This window comes from Phodopus roborovskii, unplaced genomic scaffold (assembly GCF_943737965.1).
Source record: "Phodopus roborovskii unplaced genomic scaffold, PHOROB, whole genome shotgun sequence".
Taxonomy (NCBI): Eukaryota; Metazoa; Chordata; class Mammalia; order Rodentia; family Cricetidae; genus Phodopus; species Phodopus roborovskii.
In genome coordinates this window covers 2,309,532-2,335,239 of record NW_026126525.1, presented here as the reverse complement: position 1 = coordinate 2,335,239, position 25,708 = coordinate 2,309,532, and the positions used below count along the sequence as shown (strand labels likewise).

At 41.1% G+C, this 25,708-nt stretch overlaps 1 protein-coding gene across 1 annotated transcript; it reads right to left on the bottom strand.

The window, feature by feature from the left end:
- Positions 1–1,345: 1,345 nt before the first annotated feature.
- On the bottom strand, positions 1,346–25,596 carry LOC127232172 (guanylate-binding protein 6). Its single transcript, XM_051198156.1, has 11 exons — positions 25,553–25,596; positions 22,917–23,127; positions 21,162–21,289; positions 10,199–10,308; positions 9,800–9,996; positions 8,143–8,388; positions 7,088–7,368; positions 6,211–6,417; positions 4,173–4,275; positions 3,622–3,815; positions 1,346–2,309 (listed from the first exon to the last, which is right to left on the bottom strand). The coding sequence occupies exons 2-11, from the start codon at positions 23,101–23,103 to the stop codon at positions 2,100–2,102; spliced, it is 1,863 nt and encodes a 620-aa protein (XP_051054113.1). The 5' UTR covers positions 23,104–23,127; positions 25,553–25,596; the 3' UTR covers positions 1,346–2,099.
- Positions 25,597–25,708: the final 112 nt, after the last annotated feature.

Genomic DNA, 25,708 nt, shown 5'->3' with positions numbered 1-25,708 from the left:
CTCACAGGAAGGCTATGCCTAGAACCATCCCATAAGCCAGCATCAGTGCCTCTGCCAAGGTAACCTGAGTTGTCATTTCCCTCCCTGACTGTTACACACACCCTTGATGAACCAAGATTTTGTATGTGTTCTATGAATTTCCTGCTCTTTAAGTATTTGGTAAATACTTGCCTTATAATCATATTGCATATATTTTGGAAGTGACACCTGAGTGCATTTGAATACTGTATGATCAGGTTGGGGCAGCTTTCCTGACACCCCAGACATTCTGTTACTGATTTAAGTTTAGTTCTATTTGAAAACTGCATGAAGTAGGAAGTCTCAGAATTAGCTTCTTGAGAAAACTAATTAGGATTAAAATGGATTATTAAAATTAAAGAAATTGAATGCCTGTCTTCCACACACACCTCTACAAACACATACCACACACACACACACACACACACACACACACACACACACACAAAGCTATGTTGATACATAGAAAATTAAAATGTCTCCTCTACAAAGATCATTGCCCAGCTCACTTCAGGGTATGAAACAAAAATTACTAGTCTAGATGACTTTGGCTTCACACTTTTTCTCCTCAGGATTTACTTTATTAGTGTATAATTAGCATCACACACCTCACTGAATTACAGTGCACAATTTGGTGGCTATGAGTACATTCAGAGGTGTGCAAGCCTGTTTCCATAACCTGCTCTGCTTATTAAAATGAAGAGATGCTTTCCCACAGCTGTTCTGTGTCTTTTCAGTGTGTTTCTCTATGTGTGTATGTGTGTTCATGTGTGTATCCCTCTCAGTTCACATGTGTGTTCATGTATGTGCATGCATGTGTGTGTATGTGTTCATGTTTTGTGCATGCATTTGGTTGTGTGTGTGTATGTGTGTATTCATATGTGTATATGTGTTCATGTGTTTGTGTATGTATATCTGTGCATGTGTGTTTGTGTGTGTTGATGTGGGGGTTGCTAAAATAAAATTATGTGCCCTTATTGCCTGGCCTTTATGGCTATGGCTAGCTTTGCATTCTGGTTTCTAGACAAGCTATATTAGACCACAGACAATGTATCATCACTTATTGTTTTCCCAGCATTCTCCATGGAACCTATAAGATTGAGTACATAATGACATACATATGTCCCTTCAACTTTTCATTCCAATTTGCTCTCCCTAAAGGAAGCCAAAAATCAGGGTTTTTTTTTTTATTAATATTCCAGAAGGTACTTCATCTGTGTTCCTGTGCATTTGCATGGAATTGTAGTGTTGTTAATAATAATCACCCTACTATATGGTGTTTTGCCTTTATTTTATAAGAAATCTTTAATGTCAATTTACATTAGTATACAGAAAGCTTGACAGTCATTTATTTCTTGATTATATAGCACTCCAGGATCCAGACACATTATAATATGTTGCCAATCATATTCAATGATGTTTAAGTAGTTTCCAAATTTATCACCATTACAAAGATATCAAAGACTTTTCCTCTTGCTGTAACAAAAGACCCCAACAAAGGCAACTCAAGAAAGAAAGGGTTTGTTATGGTCATGGTCCCACATGATACATTTAGCACAGTGGGGAAGGCATAGGAAAGAAGCTGAGGCTGGCATCCACAGTCAGGAAGTAACAAGTGGTGGACATTAGTGCCCAGCTTGCTTTCACCTTATAGCTATGTCCCCAGGCCACAGAAATCTACTATCCACACTTGGGATGGGTTTCCTACCATAGTAATGTGAGGTGATCCCCACAAGCTAACCCAGAACAGACAGTGCTCACAAGATGCAGGAGTGCATGTGTCCTAAATGATTCTAGACTGTTCATCAACAGTCACTGTAAGAACATACAGTCACTAATCACATAGCTTCAGTAGGAATGGTTTCAAAAATTTGTTCCCTAAAAGCAAATCTTGTTTGTGCAAATATATATATATATATATATATATATATATGATCTATCTAATGTGCACTAGGTGTAGATACCCTTTCACAAGGACTTCTTATGTTTAAACTTGCTGAATGAAACCAAAAACATAAAGCTTCAACATAAGACAAAGTATATATTCATGGTCTATCATTTCATCAAAAGAAGAGTGAATCCTATTTAAATATTGAAATAAAACCTTTTACAGCCTCTGCAACTAATAAAGCAGGAGCACAAATTACTGTAGCAAATCCTTTTAGAATATCCTCTAAAACAGAACCACTATTTCTATTCATATCATCGATGTTACGCTTCAATCGCTGTATTTCTTCATTCATTTTCTCAGATTTCTTCCTAAATCCTTCTTCAAGCAAAGCCTTTTGATCCTAAAACAGTGACCATGGCAGAGAAGTAAATATTGTAAAATCACAGCATTGTACAAGTTATAGTTTCAAACCTTTAGCCAGTGGTCCTTGATGACGGACGCCTACATAATTTCCCTTACCATGAAGAACATCCTCTGAGTTAGGCATATCCATTGTGGAGAAGGATAGTTGAGACTTCACTGATGTTGACGCATAGTGTGTGTTTTGGCTGTAGTGCAAGCAGCAGTATGCAGACATTCCTACACTCATGCCTATGGTAATGCCACTGGTTGGATTGTGCAGACCTCAGATCACTGAGACAAGTATGGCAACCATATCATGCAGATGGTAGAAACATGTCCATTGTTTTAGATATCTGTTACCATTCTGCTTGCAGATGGGCAATAAGAGAATCAGTCCAATTGTTGTAAGTTAAGAAAAGCAGCCCATAAGAGAAAAATGCCATGCAACGGGGTTCAAGAAGAGGGGTTTTTACTAGGGAAAGAGATCATAAAAGGGAGGAAGGGGAGAGGGGAGAGAGAAGAGAGGAAAGAGGGGGAGAGAGAGGGAGAGGGAGGGAGAAAGAAAAGTGAAGAGAGACAGACACTGAGAGGCAGAGAGACAGAGAGAGAAAGACGGGAGGTGGGCGGGGCCCTTTTAAAAAGAAACTTAGTGAATAGGCACAGGTGGTGCTCTTAGTGGCTGCAGCTGAGGGCAATTTCTGTCAGAACCCCAAGGACAGGCCAGTACAGATGCGTGAATACTAACATCTATGCCATGGGCTTCTTCAAACAGGCTGTGCACTCTGGAGACAGCTACAACACCTACAAACCCCCTGAAGAAGCTGCTAATGCCCTGTGCCTTTTTATCTGGACATTTCTTTCAGTTTTGATTCAGCTTAAATCATCTTCGGGTTGGGAGTGGGTGGGTGAGTATTCAGGTGACTGATAAATGGGGCTTGAGAACGTAGACCCAATGCTGTCCTTATGAAACCGCCTAGTTGGAGAGTTTGTTTACTGAGTCTCCATGAGATCATTTTTAAATATCCCGAATCAGTAAATCAAACGACTACAGTCACTAAAACCCCAAAGGAGCAACTGAAATCCTGATGGGAGGGGGACCTCCATAGCAACACTACATTGTGGTGGTGCATCCTCTCATGATCTGGCTACAAACTTTCTCCTGTTCCCCAGGATATGAGGACCACCAGTGGGATGAGGATGACCGGGGGATGAGGACTACCAGGAGGAGGACCACCAGGGGATGTGGAGGATCATGAGGGCATGAAGACGGTTAGGGGGGTGAGGACCACCAGGGGGAAGAGGAGTCCCACCTGCAGCTGCTTCTCCAGCATCATTTTCTGGTCTTGGATGAGCTGCTCTCTCTCCTGCACCAGCTTCGTCCTCAGTTGCTCTAGGTTTTCCTTGTGACTTCTCTCTTGAGCATCCATCAGTTGCTGCTGCTCCTCCTGCTGCTGCCTTAGCAGCTCCTGCTGCTGTTCGGCCGCCTCCTTCTGGGCCCTCTCCTCTGTCCCAGGAAGATTCAGGGAGGGGAGAAGTGATGGGGGATTCAGGGTGGATAAGGGGAAGAAAGTGATGGGTCAAGTAAAATGTCTACATTCCAGAACCCACAGAGTGTTTCAGATCTGAAAGGAAACTGCAGACTCCACACTGGTCCACACCACGCAGAGAGAGTTTCTGGAGGTGATGGAGGAGACCCTGCCCGTCTGGCTGACACACAGGTGGATTTCCTGTTGCTCTCAGAGTGAGCATCCACAGAAGAACAGAGGGCTGCTAATCAGGGGATGAGTTTCCTGTGGCTTCTATCAGGAAGCCAGTGTGGGAATCTGACCCCTCCTGAAAGCCAGGGGACATGCTCCTGTACCTGCAAGGGCCTTCTCCCCAGCGGTGAGGGCTGTATCTGCCTGCAGGATGGAACTCTCAAGGGTGGCCTGTGACTGCAGAAAGCTCTGGAAGACTTCACTTGCCTGCAGGACCAAGGAGCAAAGAATCTTGATAAATCCTGGGCGGGTACTTGTATGAGTCAGCAGTCTCCACTCTGCCTCACTGGTAAAATGCTATGGTGAAGCCTACAGATGGCCATGATCTTCATAAGGATGACAGTCTTCCTGGTTCATGGTTCCCCCATTCATCCCAGCTACTGCCACATACCTCTAACTCTCCCAGACCCAGCCTTAATGGGGTTTACGAGGAGGCTTACAGCAGCTAGATAGGGGTTTGCTAAAATGTTCTGATCTGAGGGCAAAAAGAAATAAGCTGGCTCACACACACAGTCCTCTCATGGCTCTTTATTTTTCAAATGTATAGACTTCCCAAAAGAGTTCTCTCTCAAAATCTCTTTAAGATTTCTCTCTAAAAGCTCTCTCCTCAAAAGTTCTCTCTCTAAAAGCTCTCTTAAAGTTACTTCTTCTTAAAGTTCTCCCGAGATCTCCCCTATCCCATAGGCACACTTAACACCTCTCTGACAATAGGGCATGCATATCTCTCAGAGCCAGGAAGTTGGGTAGGATCTTGAGCAAATCAGTGCCTCATGTCTCTCCTCGGGACATGGCTTGCAAAATGCTCTGGCAAACTTAAGTCTCAGGGTGGGGGAACATGACTTGCAACTAGTGTTGTTAACTGATTAAAGGGGGCTTCTCGGCGCTATATCAAAGGGAAAAAGTAAGGCTATGTAGGTGAGATCCCAGGCTGCAGCTCTTACTGCAGATAGCCCGGTTGGAAGGAATTCCTTTCTCTGGGGCCTGTTTGAGAATACAAAGTACCCAGTATATATTCATTCTGGAGTTGATACCTAGAATATTAATTGCTACTTCTGTATTAAATGATAACGGATTCCAACACAGCCTGTCCACGCTGTGTGCAGTTGTGCTCACTGCAACCTATGACGCTCTCAAATATTGCATCCCCATGTGAAATGCAGCATCATTGTGTGGGCTTCACTTCCCTCTGCTCTTGCTGGATGTATTCATGGATGAGCCCCTTCACCTCCTGGGCCTCGTGGAACAGATGTGTAAACTGTCCACAATAGCGTAGGGCATCACCCAGAGCATTTAAGATAACTAGAGAAGGTCTAAGGAAAGAATCCACCATGGTGTCACTGGCAACAATTGAGTAATATGTTAGGTGTGTTCTTACATTTATTAGCACCCCATAGGTAGACCAACCTGACACTCACTAAGTGATAAATCAGAATATTTACATGAATATTTCCCAGAATTAATAGTAACTAGCAGCCATATTTAGCTGAGCACAGCTCTGATGATGGGGCTTGAGGGTACAGCACTTGCCTTGCTTTGCAAAGCGTGGTTTTGGTCGAAAACACCGACATGAATTAAAGATGCCCTGCTATCCTCATGTTTTCTTATTCCTCTTAGGCAGTGCTGCGTGCTCATGTTTTATGGCAGCACCTTCCCCATGTCCTTAGCATCTGTACTCCCTATGCCTCACCCCTTCACCATGCTCCCTACACCTCACCCCTTCCCCATGCTCCCTACACCTCACCCCTTCCCCATGCTCCCTACACCTCACCCCTTCCCCATGCTCCCTACACCTCACCCCTTCCCCATGCTCCCTACACCTCACCCCTTCCCCATGCTCCCTACACCTCACCCCTTCCCCATGCTCCCTACACCTCACCCCTTCCCCATGCTCCCTACACCTCACCCCTTCCCCATGCTCCCTACACCTCACCCCTTCCCCATGCTCCCTACACCTCACCCCTTCCCCATGCTCCCTACACCTCACCCCTTCCCCATGCTCCCTACACCTCACCCCTTCACCATGCTCCCTACACCTCACCCCTTCACCATGCTCCCTACACCTCACCCCTTCACCATGCTCCCTACACCTCACCCCTTCCCCATGCTCCCTACAACAGCTTCCCCATGCTTTCTGCTCCTCACCTTCACCCCTTTCCTGGGCACCTGCCAGTAGTCATGTTCAATCTTCTCCCTCATTTCCATGTAGAGCCTGTGTCCTCCAGGAATAGAAAATGTTGAAATATTTTCCATAAAAGCCTTTGAAAGCTGATTCAGTTCTCCCTGGCAGAATTTCTCTGATGCTTCTTCGTTCTTCAGCATGAAAATTCCTCTCTTCTCATCTAGTAATTCCTACAAGGTAAATGTACAGAGATCTGACATGTTGAAGGAATAGAAGAGATAAAATTCTAAGAAAGTGTACATGAGTCAACCTATTTCCCATGAGAAGCATTCTAGTATAATAAGACCTCAAGTGAATGTAAAATGCTAAAAACTGAATTAGGATTTAAAAAAAAAAATCTATGCAGAACCACAGTAAATGTTCTTTAAGTTCCTAACCCTCCTAAACTTCTGTAAAAAGATGGATCTTAATCTTAAATATCTGGTTCCTTGTGGGTGTTACATCCTGTAATTCTCCCTTCGATGACACATGATATAACAAGAAGCAATAGATGAGCGCTGGCTGCAGTGAGAATCTAGTGAGAAACTGTTTCTTAGAAACAGAAGAATACAGCAAGTTCAGGGATAAGCTATAAGTGTTCTGGGAAGACCTGCGATCATCAGACACCAACTTGATGAAGGATTTAGGACACTATATACACATTTTTCCAGCCATTACAGATTTCTAAATTTACTAAAAGAAAAAATCAGGTTGAGTTTAGGAGGGGACATGTAGTCTTTCACAACTGAATTCACTATGAACACACAGAATGCTTATCACAGCACCCGTGGTCAATGAAGGCACAGCCGCACTACAGTCATGAAGGCATAGAATCATGACAGTTAATGACACAAACATTACCAGCAGCTTCTTCTGGAATTGCTGGTTTTCATCCTTGAAGGAGTGCTCCATGAAGACAGCAATGGCTTCCTTCTCGCAGGCTGTGTGCTCACCCAACAGCTCCTGGAGCGTGTCTGTGGGGAGCCTCAGTCGCTGGGCCATCTGCTCACTGTAGTGGTCAGCTGCCTTCTGTACAGCTGCTGAGTTCTCACGCAGGGCCAGAGTTGTCACAGCATCATCCAGACAAGGCACTGCTCCGCTGTTGATGGCATCCACGTAGGTCATCACCAGAGTCCCCAGCCCTTCACAAACCAGGAGTTTTAGGGGATAAATATGAAGTTATACGTGAATGGGATAGAAGATCTTAAGGCTACATTTCTAAATCTCTCATAGTTACATTTGCGCACTCATAAACACACACTCACATATATACACTCACCTCCTTTTATAAGCTATCAATCTCTTTCATATTGTCCCTTTGTGTTTGTGGCTTTCTGGTTCACAAGGCTAAAAGTTAATATCTATCTCCACCAAATAAATTCAACTGTATAAAACATATAATTTTGCATTTAAAATTTTAAAGAAAATGAATTGTATGAACTAACAAGGAAAAAATCACATTATTTCTTAATAGTATCAACTTACACATTTTAAACATATAAATATAAACATATAAATATAGTATTTATATTCATATTTATATTCAATTTCAAAATTACATTTCACTTTGATATTCAAAAAATAATTAATATAGAAGATATAACCTATGAAAATAAAATATATCAGCTTTAATTGTTTAAACATTGATTTTATTGGTGATTAAGTCCCTTTTCACCAGTGACTTTATTATCAGTTGACAATTTTATGTAAGTATGTTACCAAGATATTCTAGTGAGAAAGTCTTTAAAGAAGGACTTGTAACCTACAATTAAGTAGAAAACATGTATTTTTTTCAGAGTAGGGATGCAAGTATATTATCTTTGTATAGATAACTTTTAAAAATATACACATACTAATAAGTTCAACATATACTACTCTTTGCAGAAGTGTGTTCAAAAACAAAACAAAACACTCACGATTTCCAGTGACCTTAATCCCCTCTCTGAGGGTCTTCATCTTTGCATAGGTGAAGATGTAAGAAACAAAAGCCCTTGTTTGTTCCAGGAACTTAGGATCCAGTTGGTCTTCCGAGATAGTCTCAATTTTTTTTAAGAGTTCCTTGTCATTCGTTGGCCGGTCAAACACAAAGCACTTCCGTTTAGGAAAGAAATGTCTGATGCACTCCCTGGGCAAATTGGATGCTTGGATTCTGGGATTGTTGCCTGGTGTTGGGGAGAACACAGAGCAAAGGGGAAAGTCTTAGAGCAGAGAGCCAATGACGGAGGCCCTTGCTATGTGGAGTGTTCCGCACTCTCGGGTCTCTTTACCATAAACATGCACGCTTCTTTGCATGTCAAAAGTATATCAAGTTTGCACTTGGTAAAAGTCTGGTGAGATATTTCAGGAGAATTTGACTCCCCTGGAAGAGCATATGGGTGAAATTCACAGACCTGAGCATGGCATCAAGCATACTGTTGATGTGTGTCCTGGTGACTGAACAGCGAAAGAGGCTCAATGTGATTTCTGTCCCAATCATTCCTTTGTAGTTAAAGAGCTGTGGGATCCAAAAGAGGAGCCACAAACAAGAATAATGGAGCATAAGAAGTAGCAACAGTAGCAATTCTAAGAAGGGTGCCATGGCCACCAAAGGAAAACTACTTTGACACTGACAGAATTCATTGTTTGAAAACGACAAATACACACTCCTAGAAAATAAGTGTTGTTCGCAGCTGGGGAGGAAAGGCAGGATGATGGGCATATGTAGGACAGGTAAGCCTAGAGATCTGATGTGCATCATTAAGACAGTACTTCAGGAAACTGCTGTGTTGAGAAATTTGTTTCTTTCTCTTATGTAGATGTGTGTAGTGTATGTATACATGTTGTCTGTGTCAGTGTCCATGTGAATGAGATGTGGGTCATGTGTCTGAGTGGAAGCTGGGTTTCTCACATGAAACTGGAATGTGTTCCCACCTATTATGTGTTTTAATATTTTGAGAAAGCAAAGACAGAAGAGTGAAATCAGTGAGCATATCAGAAATGGCATTCCACACAAGGCTTCATCCACTCCAATAGGATTAATAATGTCCATGCAAATAGTTTATAGATCATTAATATAACTGATACTGATACTGTAGCCTGAATAAAAGCAGATTATTGTGATCAATGGTGATGGATACTGAGAAGACATAGACTGAAAAAGAACATCTGTCAGTTTACTTAGAATATAGCTGTTTTGCAGACAACATAACCAATCCAGCATTAAAAAGCCTATGATCCTCCATAAGAAGAACAATGTATAACTCTGTGAAATATATTTTGAGAAATGCTATTTCTTAAAGGAAGGCAGACACAAAAGTAGGCAATACAGAGGCCTGGCCTTAAAGAAGTTTAGACGCTTTACTCTAGATGATAATACAAACTGTAATGACCTTGGCTTGGAATAACTTTGCTATGTTGTAGGCTCTACTTTTCTCAAAAGACATTAAACCCCAGTTCCCAAACATTATCAGCCAATGACCTATCTGCATCTCTGCAGACCTCTATCCCCCTGCAATACAAAAGGACCCCACAGAGGATGGGAGCAGCTCAGCAGATCACAGCCCTTTCCAGACCCCAGCGCAGCCTTCCCTGTACCTGGGATCAGTTTCAGTGCATTCTCCAGGTACTGATCCTCCGTGATGCTGTCTCCATTTATCCTCAGCTCCAGCATGAAATCCCGAACAGTCCAGATGAAGTCTGGAAAGAAACTCACAAACTCTGTGGAATTCTTCATTCCATCAGGACTTGGGGAAGACTTTGCCCTGATCAGCTCCGTGAGTTCTGTGACATAACTGCCATTTGGTTAAGGAGGAGTAAATTCATGCACACATTCTCACGATTCTCTTAGGAAAAATAAATCATGATGAACACTCCTTTCTGCCCCTGGTCTCCTCTGCCCCACCAAAAGCCACCCAGTGACAGCTCAGGTCAGACCCTCCATATGCAATGCAGTGCAGCCAGAGAAACATGGCGGCTCAGGTCCTGACAGGATACTGTAGCTCCTCCAGGGCCTTGTGGTTGATGGTGCTCATGCTGTTGTAGACTAAGGTGCTGCTCAGCAGCACGGCCAGGGCAAAGATCCACGAGTCATTCTTAGAGTCACCCTGGAAGACAGAGGAGGCCAGAGGGCTGAGGGGAGCACTCCTTGGGAGTCCATATGGGCTGGCCCTGTGGTCTTGTTATTCCAGGAAGTCTGGAGGCCAAGGCAGAGGGAGCAAGAGTGCTTTTTCTGGCTAGAGAAAGAATCCAAGATCAGCAGAGAAACTTAGGGGAACCCACATTGTTGTGCCCAGAACACAGCTCCAAGTGGAGCAAGGCCCTCCGTGTAAGATAAGACAACCCGAATCATCTGGAAGAGTGAGTGGGGAATGGCTTGAAATCATTTGCTCAGGAACAGACTTTCTGAACAGAACCAGGATTGCATAGACTTTAAGAACAATTAATAAATGGGATCTCATGAACAGGAAAAAGTCTATAACCATTATACATTGATTAGATCAATCATGTTCAGAATATAGAGAGAGCTAAAACCAAAAGCAAACAAACAAATAACTGAACATGAAGAAAATAAATAGCCTAATTTAAAATTTGGATATAGAACTAAATAGAGAGCTCTCGGACAGTGAAACACCAATGGCTAAGAAATACAAAATAAAAAGTTCAACATTCTTTGCCACCAGGGAAGTGCAAATTAAAACTGCTATGAGATTTCATTCTGTGGATCAGAAAGGCCAAGAGCAATAAAACAATGATTGCACAAGTTTCTATGTACTGATTCACAAGTGACCTCACAGAGACTCTGACATCTCCCGCAACATCTGCAGTTTCAGACTAGACAATTCTCAGCTTGGAAAGACAAGTAGACACAAAGTCCTGGCAAAAGTTTAGTTTTAAAAATATGACTGTTGCTTCACAAATGGTTTCAAAGTGCTTATAAATATGCCAATGATATTCTTTAGAATGAAAATCCTAAAGTTCACGTGAAATCACAAAAAAAAAAAAAAAAAAAAAAAAACCTCTTTAAACATTGCCCTTGAGCAAGAACAGCACACATTCTTATTTAAAACAAATTACTAGGGTATAGTCATCAGAACAATATGGTTTATTCAAAAACCTTTTTCAAAGTCACCATAAGAAGAGCAGAGGAAGTGGCAATGGATGTGTCTGTCTCAGAATATCATGCTGAATCCCAATAATTTGTATAATTGTTACTATGTTGATTAACTATGAATGCTCCTCAGTTGTGGGATGGGTAATGACAATGTGGAATATGAACACAGCATTTAAAGAGGAGAGAAAGCCTGACATTGGAAACAATATGTATAAATCTTAAAGCAGTGGGCTAAATGACATGAGCCAATTACAAAAATGCAGCATTACTAATGCCTCTCTGGAGGAAATTGGAAAACCTGTGAATTTAGACACTGCTCTCAAATGTCCAAAAGTAAGGCAAGGAATGAAAGGGCAAATCAGCAAGCAAGATGATGCAGAGTGGAGAGGCTCTTACTGCACGAACCAAAGAGTTTATTTTAATCACTGCAACCCAGATGAAGGTGGAAAGAGGTGTGGCATGTGCCTACACACACAAACACTTCCACTCAATGAACACATAACAGCTCACACACAACAGTAGTGTTTTTTTAAATCACTCAGTTCACCTACTTAAGAAACCAAATTCATCTAAGTAGTTATTGTGGGACAAATATGTGCCTTCACTACCTACAGAGTCTCTCATGAACTTCCAGAATGCCCTATGGACAGTTGATAAGTTTCACCATCAAAAATAAAAATGTGAACCCAAGAGGTTGGACAGATGGCTCAGTATCCTGGGTATCTCAGGTGACAAGACAGAAGTCATTCTTCTCATGGAAGCATCCATCCGCCTAACTGCTCCTAGTAGAAGTAGCACTGTGCTGCCTGGTTCACCTTTCAAAAAGGAAAACCTTGTTTCTCTGGTGATCAGAGTGCTGATGGCCAACAGCTTTGAATGCCACCACTTTGAATGACAAAGGCCTCCAGAGCACACTTACACTGGTGGGTAGGCATGAGAAATAGAGACTCAACCCCCTTGACCCAACACAGGCTAGCTCAAAAGTTCCAGCCCAGCTCTCCCTCTGGAATTCAGAGGTCAGAGGCTGCCCTGTGACAGCTCTTCCTCTCTCCATCCTGCATCTGTAGTGAGGTAGTCCTTCTGTAGCACTGACCACGCCCATTGGGGGTGGAGCAATGGGCGGAGGTGACCTGAGGAAGGAGGTCGGAGGGGGCCAGGAAGGCGCTCGCTCTTTCTGGCGTGACTCGGACAGGAGAGGATCGGGTTGAATTTCCTGGTGTTCATCTGTCTAGGTTGTAAGTTATTTCTCCCTGATTAAACATCTATTCGGCCTATTTGTTTATCCTGATCCTTATTTACCGCAATATCTGGTGTCAGAAGTGGGATTTACCTGGGTTTTGCCCCCCAGGCGGCAGAAGCCACCCCCCTCCCCCACCTTCCCCAACGGGCAGGGTTTAACCAGGTGGACTCACCACAGCTTTGGGACATTTGCCTCTTCCTTACTGCAAAGGAGATCTTTGCCGCTAAAGCAGACCTGAGAAGGCACTTACCGCTTAACATTTTTTGCCCATTTCCGCACGGGACTTTGCATTCGCGCAGAGCCTCTCGGCGGCACCCGCCCGGCGGCACCCGCCCGGCTTGCACGCGTTTCGTCTTGTGTTACAAGTAACTCCAAAAGTCCCCTTTTAACAAAATTCTGCTTGCCATAGTTTGTTAAGAACTTTTTACAGGAACCGGGATCAGACGAGCCTCGGCGGCTAGGCGCTATTTGGTGACACACCTCCAGGCGTAGCTACCACAAGCTGAGATATACAACTAAAAGCATCAAAGTTCCAGGACAGCAGAATTACACCTAAGGTAATTGTAACATCCTTTGCAATTTAAGCTGATATAAAATCTGAGATAAATTGTTCCATAACTATGGCAGATAATTTTACTATGCAGAACTTTAGGAATTATTTTACTTCATATGTAGAAGGGATTTTAGCAGAAGAAACTTATGACTGGACCAATATATACTTTTATTTTGTAATAGCAATGGGTTTCATCATTAACATCATATTCTTAAAGAAATGGTTTGAGATTACAGCAAACAATAAGGAACTTGTACAAACCATGGGAGACTTAGTGACAAAGATTCGAAACATTGAAAATGATGGAATTCAAAACATAGAGACAAAGATTCGAAACATTGAAAATGATAGAATTCAAAGCATAGAAAATATAGAAAGAAAGGTTCAGAATATTGAAGATGGCGTTGGCGAGCTGAAAGGTATAATTTGTTTAATGTCAGATACCTCAATAACCAGAACAGAAACAATGCAATGCATTAACAAACTAGCAGAAACAGCCCACTCCTGGTCGGAGGAAGCTACTAATAAGTTTAAAAAACTGGAACATCAGATAGAAAGACTAGATGACAGAATCTCTTCCATGTCTGAGGATAATGGCAAGCTAGCAGATAGAACATTGTTTCTGGAAGGCAGTTTACACGCCATTCAGATAATATCTAAGGATGATAAGATTAAAAACATGGAATCATTTGTAGTTGGAGAAAGTAAGAAACTGACTGATGCAATGAAGTCTCTAGAAAGTTATTTGATTCAAGAAGTTCAGACACTCAAAGAAACAATGGTGAATAGATTTAAGGCTTTAGAAGACCTTCAGTCTGATACATCAGAAGAAGAACTACAGGTAACAGGGCATGAAAAAGATTTAAAATTTTCCACACCATTTAGGGTCAGGGGAGCTTTCCCTGTATCTATTCATGAAAAGCCAGCAACGAAGAAACATCCAAAAGGTGTCGTTGCATATCAGTGGGAACCAATACGTATGAAAGATTTAAAAGGTATAAAGGAAGCAGTAGTCTCTTATGGCATGCACTCACCTTATGTGAAGCAATTAGTAGAATCATGGGCATGGAATAACAAGGTAACCCCTAAGGATTGGGATCAATTAATATCAGCTGTCCTTGAAAGCTCCTCTCAAATAGAATGGAGGGCTTTATGGAGAGAGGAAGCAAAAGCTCTTGAACTTCAGGGCTTAAAGAAAGGGTATAAAGCTCCCCAAGATAAAATTCTTGGTGAGGGTCTCTATGCTGACCCAGAAACCCAAGCTGCCTATGATGAACACATCTTGTCTCTATGCAGTACAGCAGCTTTGAATGCTTGGGATAAGGTTCATGAATTAGGAGAGAGGATAGAACCCTATACCAAGATAAAGCAAGGACCTAGAGAACGTTTTAGTATCTTTCTAGAAAGATTATCTAGGGCAGTACAATTAGAGATAGCAGACATAGATGCTAGGCGAATACTCATAGAATCTTTAGCTTATACGAATGCGAATCCTCAATGCAAACAGGTGCTTTGGCCTTTAAAAATGCGATCAGCACCCTTGGATGAATGGGTCCTATATACAGGCAACATTGAGTATAATGACAATAAGACTGAAGCATGGATAGGAGAAGCCATATCTAAAGGTCAGAGAAGATATCAAGATAACAGAGTTCCTTACTATGGTGACTTAGAAGCTTGGGTAGGAGAAGCCATCCCCAAAGGTTTGAAGAGATATCAACATGTCAGATGTTATAACTGTGGTAAGATAGGACATCTAAAAAGAAATTGTAGGCAAAGCTTCCCTAGAAATAACACCCCCAGGAATGAATCAAACAGAAGGCCTCAGCCTCCTGGGTTATGTAGAAGGTGTGGCAAAGGCAGACACTGGACAAATGAGTGTAGATCGACCAGAGACAAGCAAGGAAACCCTTTACCATCGGGAAACTCCTTGGGGGGCCTCTCGAAGGCCCCCACGTCACAGGTGGTTCGAACATCCCCAGTCACAGTGGAAGACAATCTCCCACAGGACAATTAGAAAATTCTGTGCCTATTATAAAAACTCATACTGCTCTGGATGACGAATTAGTGACGGAAGTTGAATCAAACATGACAGAAGGAAATGAAAAACGTATATTTTGGCAAGCTGCTATAAATAGTCATAGGCCTAGATTGATAGTTAAGATGAATAATAGACTGTTTGAGGGTCTCCTGGACACAGGAGCTGATGTAACTATCATATCTAATAAATCTTGGCCTCAAAGATGGCCCCTGCATGAGGTAAATGTTCAATTCTTAGGGATTGGAACCCTGGCTCAGGTAAAACAAAGCACGAGATGGATTGAATGTATAGGACCAGAAGGACAGAGAGGGAGGTTGAGACCATATGTGGCTGATGTAGTGATAAATTTATGGGGTCGTGATCTATTACAGCAATGGAATACACAGATTAACATTCCTCCTGTATTAGATAGGAGCCATAGACGACCTCATGATTGTGGAAAGAATACTGTTAAGTACTATACAAGACAGAGACCAAATATCCAGGCAGTACAAAAACAAAATACAAATGCTGAACAAACAGAGGAACCAAAAGCCCTACCTTTAAAATGGCTAACAGAGGAACCTGTCTGGGTAGGACAATGGCCTATGACCTCTGAGAAGTTAGAAGCTTTAGAAAGCCTGGTTCAGGAACAGCTAAATGCTGGACATATTGAGGAATCAACCAGCCCTTGGAATTCTCCTGTATTTGTGATCAAAAAGAAATCTGGTAAATGGAGAATGCTTACAGACCTGAGAGCCATCAATAAAGTTATCCAGCCAATGGGCTCTCTACAGCCTGGAATGCCCTTGCCTTCTTTGATACCCAAAGAATGGCCTATTATAGTTATTGATTTAAAGGATTGCTTCTTCACTATACCTTTACAAGAACAAGACAAAGAGAAATTTGCCTTCACTGTACCTAATTATAATAATTCTCAACCGGTGAAGAGATATCAATGGAAGGTTTTGCCACAGGGAATGCTAAATAGCCCCACCCTGTGCCAATATTTCGTACAAAAACCGTTAGAAATAATTCGTAAACAGTTTCCACAATCCATAATCTATCATTACATGGATGATATATTGTTAGCTGACTCTAAAGGAGAAATATTAGAAAAAATGTTTGAGAAAGTAAAGGAAGTTTTACCTCGCTGGGGATTACAAATTGCACCTGAAAAAATACAAAAAGGAGAGTCTATCAACTACTTAGGATATAAAATAGGTCTACAGAAAATTAGACCACAAAAAGTACAGATCAGAAGAGATCGCTACCAGGCTCTTAATGATCTTCAAAAATTACTAGGAGAGATTTCTCAACTGCAAACCATAATTGGAGTAGAAGGGCATGATTTGAAAAACTTGAAAATGGCCCTAAAAGGAGATAAGGACTTGAATAGTCCACGAATACTATCAGCTGAAGCTGAGAAGGAATTAGAATGGGTAGAAAAGAGGATACTAGAAGCACATGTGGACCGTGTGGATCCAAACCTAGACTGTATTCTGGTTATATTACCATCTAGAGAATATCCTTCAGGGATTTTGATGCAGAGAGAAGATATCATATTAGAATGGATATTCCTACCACATAAACAGAATAAAAAACTGAAAACATATATAGAAAAGATCTCTGACTTGATTATAAAAGGTAAATTAAGACTTCGTCAGCTAATAGGAAGGGACCCAGCAGAAATTATAGTACCTTTAACTAATGAGGAAATTTCTTCCTTATGGAAAGATAACGAATATTGGCAGAGAGCTTGCAGTAACTTTTTGGGAACAATTAGCAACAACTATCCCAAAACTGAGAGAATCAAATTCATAAAGAAAACGATTTGGATTCTTCCACGCATTGTAAGAAAAACACCTATTTCTGGAGTTCATACATTCTACACTGATGCAAATAAATCAGGTAAGGCAGGATATAAATCAATATTAGCAATATTAGCAAAGTGGTTCAAAGCCCTTACAATTCTGTACAAAAGGCAGAAGTGTATGCCATTCTCATGGTACTTATGGATTTTAAAGAACCCCTCAATATAGTTACTGACTCTCAATACGCAGAGAGAGTCATTTTACACATTGAGACTGCAGAATTTATTCCTGACAATACAGAATTAACTTCATTGTTTATACAGTTACAAGATACTATCAGAAAGAGGACTCATCCTATATATATAACACACATCAGATCCCATACGGGTCTGCCAGGTCCTCTAGCACAAGGCAATGATGAAATTGATCGTTTATTGATAGGAAGTGTGCTAGAAGCCTCAGAGTTTCATAAGAAACACCACGTGAACAGTAAAGGTTTAAAAAAGGATTTTTCTATCACTTGGGAACAAGCCAAGGAAATAGTAAGGAAATGTCCTACTTGCTCATTCTATAACCAAACTCCTTTACCACCAGGCAGTAACCCTAAAGGTATAAATAGGAATGAAATATGGCAAATGGATGTGTTTCATTTTGCAGAATTTGGAAAATTAAAATATGTACATCACACTATAGATACATTTTCAGGGTTTCAGTGGGCTACTGCTCTGAGCTCTGAAAAGGCTGATTCTGTTATAATGCACCTTTTAGAGGTAATGGCCATTATGGGCATACCTGCACAAATAAAAACTGACAATGCTCCAGCATATGTCTCCAGCAAATTGAAAGAGTTTTTTGAGTATTACAAGATAAAGCACATAACTGGTATACCACACAATCCTACAGGACAAGCAGTGGTTGAGAGATCCAATCGTACTTTAAAAGAAATGCTCCATAAACAGGCAGGAGGAACCAAAACACCCAAACACAGATTACATAATGCTTTATTAACATTAAACTTTCTTAATGCTGATGAAAAAGGAAAAACAGCTGCAGAAAGACACTGAACAATAGAAAAAAACTTCTGAACTAAATCAGCCAGTGTATTTCAAGGATGTACTGACCTCAGAATGGAAAGCAGGATATGTGTTACGTTGGGGTAGGGGTTTTGCATTTGTATCTACAGGAGAAGAAAAACTATGGATACCATCTAAGTTAATCAAGATCCGAGTTGAACAAGAGAAACATCTTAATGAAGAGAAATGACAAGTCATCCAACAAACTAGGTCCTATGAGGTGTGCAGAGGCCTCTCAAAGGTAGGGGAAGTGTTCTGTTCTTGTTTTTACAGGAAAACAGAGAAAACCTATCATCAAACAGCCAAAAGACAATGAACATGTAGTTGCCTACAGAAGAGAAGACAGCTCTTCAGAAACAATCACTTAAGGAAGCAGAATCTGATATATGGTAAAAAAAAAAAAAAATTAATTGTAGTAAACTATTTCTATATAGAAATCTATTTCTCTCTACTATCTAGTATTCCTGAAGTCCCAAATTTTGTAAACCAATGCTGGCTTTGGAGTTGGATTTGGCTTTCCTTCTCTAAATTCAAGCATGTTGTTAAGATTAAATTCATGGTTTCTGCCTTAAATCAAGAAGCCAATTGGTGTAAGGCAGAAGAAAACAAAATCTGGGGACTCATATCTTATGCAATTTTAATCCTAATTTTCTCACATACTTTTAATGCTTATTGTTGTCTTTCCCTAATGCATGCCTTAAAACTTGAAAATTTTACTTTAATATTGATGTGTAACTTTTCCACAAGGAATAATAACGATTCCTAACAGGAGTCTTTGAACTTTCCGGAAAGAAGATGGGGCCCCACATCATCATTTCCACTTGACTCAACCTGATGCATCGGAACTACAAACATCACCCTAAAACCGGTTTGAGACTGTTTTGCTCGAGACAACTCATGACTAGCTAGCTGTAATGGTGCACCTTTTTATTACACCCTGGCCAGTTTCAAATAGAACTACAGTCAAGAATTTTCTGCCACACAGTGACTAACTACATATGTCACAGCCAGTTCTGTTGAGAAATTTGGTTGCTAAAAATTTTCTTCCTACAGGATCCATTGGAGCAATCATCGTCCCATTTCAGCAGGAAGTAATCTTAATATGACTACGCCCCCTTTCCCTACCCTTGGAATTTTGGGATAATAGTCATCGTCTTTGGGTTGGTTTTAGTTATTTGGGATTGGGTGATGCTTACACTTGGGTTTATCTTTTAGACAGGAATAGGGAATGGTGGGTAAAGGTATGGTTTAGATGGGATATAAGTAGATTAGCCTATTTCCTTGAGAATTTGAGTATGAATGAGATAGTATTTTACAGCTTACATTGTTATGTATTCCTATGTGGTAAGCTATGTAAAATTAAGTTTATATTTTGTTATATTGTGTTAAATGTTTCCACTTATAATATTTTATGCACATTATTTTTTACCATATTCTATGTATGTATACTTTTCCTGTATTCAAGACATTTTGTATATTGATACAATTTGGGATATTTATCTTGCTGCCCTTTATAGTTCTACCTCTTGTCTTGACACTTATACTCTACCTCTATTTTAGGGATTTACATGTAGGTATATGTAAATAGTTATATTGTTTAAGTATTTGTTCCTGCTTTACTCAGGAAAGTTTTAATCAGTCTTTTTAGCTAAGTTCCCGAGTATTACAGATTATCTTCACTCACATTTCCTGTACCTATGAGATTAGTCAGATATAGATGCTTAATCTTCAATCACTTCATAGACATGCAGAACATGGCATTTAAATGTTTTAATATTAGTACTCCATTGACATGAGACACTGTTGCTCCTGACAGCACTTTCCCGAAAATATGTTGGACACTGTTGTTGCTCCTGCTGGAGTTCAATCTCGCCTCAGCTAATGGCCTGTTGGGCATAGAATTGCCCCCACCTTGACCACTGATTTGGACATGCAGTCCTATGTGCTTGCAGGAGACAAATATAGAAGACTGCTTGACCTTGCCAAGTCAGGGTAAGACAGCCATTCTATTTCCCTGCTGTTGTTGTGGTCTGTCAAGTTCTCTTGGCCTTAGCCAAATCTGGGTGTACCGACGTCGCTATGAGACCTAGGGTGACTGTTCAGGTGGCTTGCTGTTTCTGTCCTTGCTGCACCTTTTGGAAGTTGTCCATCCGCATTTCCTGTCTACTCTAGTATTGTTAATTTCCTTCTCAGGTCTTGATGAGGTTGAAGATTAAACTATCACAACTATTATTCTCTCTTCCTAGTTAGATATATTAGGTACTAGACTTACGTTTTCCAGCTTAGGACAACTCTATTGTAAACTCCATATGGCCCTCACCCTAGGACTAGATATGTAGGTCATTTTGTTCTCGATTTTCCTTTTCTTAGAGCACACTTGTTATTCACTGTTTTGTATATAGTTTTGTATTAAGCCTAAATCTTTTCTTTAGACTAAAAGGGGAATTGTAGTGAGGTAGTCCTTCTGTAGCACTGACCACGCCCATTGGGGGGTGGAGCGATGGGCGGAGGTGACCTGAGGAAGGAGGTCGGAGGGGGCCAGGAAGGCGCTCGCTCTTTCTGGCGTGACTCGGACAGGAGAGGATCGGGTTGAATTTCCTGGTACTGGACTATATCAGAGTACACACAGGTGAGATTCTCAATGAAACTAGGAGGGATCCCTGAAGAAAAATCCTTTGTTTTTGTTTGATTGTTTTTGCTTTTGTTTTTTCACTAATATCTAACTACTCTGCCTAGAACCCAGGAATTTAATTGCTAAATAAACTTTTCTTGGATTGAATGAAATCATTCACCCAAATGGCAAGAAATGAAAGCATTTTTTCCCTAATATAAAACATTTGACCACCACACATGGTGCATGCCTTTAACCCAAGCACAGGAGGCAAAGGCAGGCAGATCTCTGTGAGTTTGAGACCAGCCTGGTCTACAGAGCAAGTTTTAGGACACCCAGGACTACACAGAGGAACTCTGTCTCAAAAAAAAAAAAAAAAAAAAAAAAAAAAAAATCTGACCTTATCTAAGAGTGAAATCTAAATAAATCAGTGTTTATCTCTGTAGTTCAGTCTGTAGAACTTAGATCTATTTATAAACAGATCAATCAATTAGATCACAAGGATTCATAAGAGTCAGCCTTTGCCTCATCCTACCTTTTCCACATCCCCCAGGCCCTCGGTGTCCAGGAGGACCAGGGTGTGCTCTGGCTTGGTGGGGTGGGGCACACACCACATCCAGATGCCCTTGGTTTCAGACTGCACGGTGGAACCCAGAGGGAAACCTGAGGGAAGAGGTGAGGAGTCAGGGTTGGTATGTGCACGTCCTACACAGATAGCCTCATGTGCTAAACCTCAGTGCCAGACATTAGTGCCCGACAACTTCCTGTGCTAAAACTCAGTGCCCAGAGGCCCCATGTTCTAAGAAGTCAAGGCCCAGCAATCTCTTTTGTTAAAACATCAGTGCCCAAAGTCCTCGTGAGCTAAAATCTCAGTGCCCAGGGACCTCCTGGTTTAAAATGGTAGTGCATGGCAGCCAGCACCATTTTGAGAGATTCCAAAGGTTTTAAGAGCTGAAGCCTAGCTGGAGGATATGGTCTCCAGAGGAGTGATTTTGGAACTTATAACTGGGTCCCCAGTTCCTTCCTCAGCCTCTGTCCATCTGTCTCCCATGACTCTGTGATCTCACTGTGGTCCCAGGAGTAATGACTCCAACAGGTGTCCAGATAAGTTCCTCCCCTTAGGTTGTTCTCTCTGGTACTTTGGACACAGAAGAGGACGATGCACAGGAAATCAGATGTAAAGAGTAACTTTGGCAGGTTATGCAACTCAACACTCAAAACAGTGCTTCATCTTTCCAAATACACCCTCATGAGTCTTCTACTTCAAGCATAGGGGACATTTAACATGAGAATGGAGCCACACAGGGCTCCAAACAGAAACAAAGAGGTGTCCAGCAATCAGAAAACATGGAGCTCTCTGGTGGCTGCAGTGACAGTGTCAAAACCAGTCACAGTTGGACACACCTGTAATCTCTGTAGGCAAGAGAGAAGAGTCAGGAGAATCGCCATTAGTTTAAGAGCAGGTAGGACTACATAGCTATAACCAGGCCAACCAACAACACTGACTCAAAAAAAAAAAAAAAAAAAAAAACCACAATTTACAAATTGTGGGAAATAATGTGGGCTCCAAGTCAGAGACGTAAAAAAGAGAAGAAGAAGAAAAAAAAAACAGCTAGAAAAACAAAATTGAGTAGTTTGTATTCAAAGGTATTAAAGAAAAATACCAAAAGCAAAACAGGAGTATTCAGTTAGTAAAAGGATATAAAGTCCCTTTTAAGGTTTTTTTTTACTTATTTCTTAATGAATAACTCTTAAGATTTGCTTATTTCATTTTATGAACATCATAAATGTGTCTGCCTGTATGCAAGTGTCCCGTGCCCATAAAGGTGAAATAAGGGTATCAGTTCCTCGAGAGCTGGAGTTATAGACTCTGAGTCACATGGGTTCAGGGAATGAACTCCTTCCATCCACAAGAGCAGCCAGTGCTCTTATCCTCTAGACTGTCTGTCCAGTCTCACCATGCTGAACAAAGTCTTAAATATTCAAGACTTTCTATCGTGAGGGAAATATTTTATTAAAAAAGAAAACCTGTTGTATGACACAGGAGACCGATACAGGATCCTGCTGCTTAGGGGCATCAGAAAAGGCCCTGTCTCCAGCACTCCTAGGAGAGAATTTTCTTAATGGAATGGAAGGAAAGAATGCAGAAACCAATTAGTGGGGAGCAGGAATTACTCATGCAAATTAGCATGAGAGGGTGGCTTTCCTGAAAGGAGTTTGGCTTTGCTTTCTTATAATTGGAAATTATAAGACAGTCAAACTTTTGGCCAGTACCCAGCATGCCACTCACCGTGATTCTGTCCCGCCAGACGGTTCATCAGGTAGGACTTCCCTGTACGGTACAATCCCACAATGGCCACGACTACTACTGGCTGGGAAATCTTGTCCAGAACCTCTACAGCTTTCTGGTTCACAGACAGCTGCTCCATGTGGTTTTCCACCAGACAAATGGGGGCTCTCATCTGTGGTGTCATCATAGCAACTTGCCAAGCTAGAAGAAACTGCAGGAAGAATACAAAGCCATTTTCTGCCTCGGTGTTACTCAAGCTCTAGGCTGCTTAGGACTGATGACAATTGAACATTCCTACTGCCAGTGAATAGATACAGAGGACATTCTCCTTTTTCTTCTTTGTCCTTCCAAAATTCTAAAGAAGCTTCGGTAAGACAGGGGTTGCAGCTATCAGTTTTACTTTAATATAATAAACCCCAACAATGGTTACCTTCATTAAGTCTGACAATATGCTAAGGCTCAGAATGAATGTCTTTAGTATGTGACCTCCTAAAATCTGTAAGTACCTGCTAGTTAGGAATGAGTGCACCCTGCCAAAAAGATTAGTGGGTTTCCAAAACCTTAACAACCCAGCAAAATAGCAGACCAGTGGGTTCTAAGCCCCTTTTCCCTCTGTGAATAGATTTTAAAGTGGCTGAATAATCTATAGGAGTTTGAGAGACATCCATGAATTCCACAAACACTGAGATGTCCAGATGAATAAATAGTGTGAGCTCCGTGCCTAATCCTGCTCCCTGCCTGACACAGGTTCTGTCTACAGGAACCAAAGCAGTAATTACTGCAGCAGGCTAACCTGAGGCTACCTGGTCTCTGTTTTACCTAACTTGGATTTCAAGTAGGAATTATTTCTTGAATATGATACCAAAATTTCAATATGAGTGAATAAGTAGATAAAATCTACTTTGTAATATTTAAGAACTTTTGTGCACCAAATGATTATAAAAATAGTACAAAAAAGGAAAGCCAAGAATGGCTGAAGAGTAATGTAAATTATATATGGGATAAAGATTAAACAAATTTAACAAGATTATTTTAAATAAAGAGCCTTTGCAATTTATCATAGACAACTCAATTTTTAAGGTGGGGAAAACACTGGATTAGACATTTCTCCAAAGAATGTGTGGGCATGGCAGAAAGCACATAAGATAACAATCAATATTGCTAATCACTCCATAAAAGAAAAATCTAAAATTTGCTGTGTTCAGACTGGGAAGTATCAACCTGGAAGATAAAGCATCTGTTTCCCCACAACGAAATGTCAGTCAGCTTTAATAAGAAAACCTGGGAACAAAATGAAGAAAATTTAGTTACAGTATTTCTGTCTTGTGGGGCTGGGGACCTGGTGTAAAAGTCTACAATCATATGATCTCATGTGACTTGGCTTCTTATAATTTACTGAAGTTGAGTCTTGTTAGTGGCTAATGTACACATTTACTTGAAATGAATTGCTTGATTTCACTTGCGTTTGCAGTCTAAGCAAGAATGAGGTTATTTTAAGACCTACTTGCTTTTGTTGCTCAATAATCTTTCAATCCCAGTCTTCATTATTAGGAGGTTTTAGGAAACACTGAGGAAGTGTCACCCAAAACCACAAGATGTCACCTGGGACCCAGCAGGACAATTACCACACAAAACAAAAACAAGTAAGTGTGAACTAGGATTAAACAATTCAGATGTCCCTGCACCTCAGCTAAGCATGGAAAATCATACCACCTCATTTAGCATAGTTTTTGTGTGTTATAAAATTATTAGCAACATTTGATCCAAGAACTCTGCTTTGATTACATACAACACATAAGGGAGGGTTTGGACAGACTTTTGAAAAGCAATGGTCATGGCAGCCATATTCACAATACCCAAAATGTGGAAATAACCCAATCTCCCATCAACAGACCATCTACAGATGTGTAGATTAACACAGTGTGATAGCAGATACAACAGAACAGTATCATCCAGAGAAAAGAATGAAATTCTACTGCACACTGCGACACAGATGAGCTCAGAGACATTATGCCAAGTAAGGAGAATGTACAGAATCCTGAGAATTTAGGTAACAGGTTCTCTGCAGCTTGCACCATGTATGAGAATGAGCTCAATCTCATGGAAAAATGCATATAATCCTATATGATTTATATATCTCACATATACCCTAGCCATCGATAAAGAGGGTTCTGCCTATCTACTTATGATTAATATAAGTTACTGAGATAGAACTAAATCTTTTTCTAAATAGACATTGCCAAGCTTTTGTGCTGAAATTTTTTCATATGATTCCTACACAGAAAATATGCTCTTCTTGACTGCAGTTGCCTGTGAGCCTGGCCAGGGCTTTTGAGGCTGTGGTCCCAGGGAGGCCTTCAGGCTTGTTGGCCAGGGCTGTTCCCACAGCACTTGTCAATGCCCTGAGTTGAAGCTGCCAGAGCAGGGAGCCTGGAGTGTCAGGCTGCCCCTTTGCAATGTCCTTTATCAAAGGAAAGAAACTGAGCTTCAAACATCAAAGCCAGCCACAGACGCCTGCATACCAGACAACACACAACCTGCCTCTCCTGACCTCCCCTCCATAGCTACTTTTAACTGGAAATTAAGTTCAGGTTCCAGACTAAGTTACTTCTGAAAGGAAGAAAAAGTAAATATACCTGGTTCCCAAAGGATGGATGCAAGTCTCTGCTGCCTAAGGCTGCCTCTGCTTTCCTTCCTGTAGTTTCCTGTGCTCCGCTTTTTATAAGCAGACCCAACACACACACACACACACACACACACACACACACACACACACACACACACACACACAC

Excerpts from the sequence above, each read along its gene's own strand:
- LOC127232172 (XM_051198156.1), bottom strand. The coding sequence starts at position 23,103 with ATGATGACACCACAGATGAGAGCCCCCATTTGTCTGGTGGAAAACCAC. Across the intron at positions 8,389-9,799 it reads TGCACTGAAACTGATCCCAG|GCAACAATCCCAGAATCCAA; the intron begins GTACAGGGAAGG and ends CCCCAACACCAG. Across the intron at positions 2,310-3,621 it reads TGCTGGAGAAGCAGCTGCAG|GATCAAAAGGCTTTGCTTGA; the intron begins GTGGGACTCCTC and ends TCACTGTTTTAG.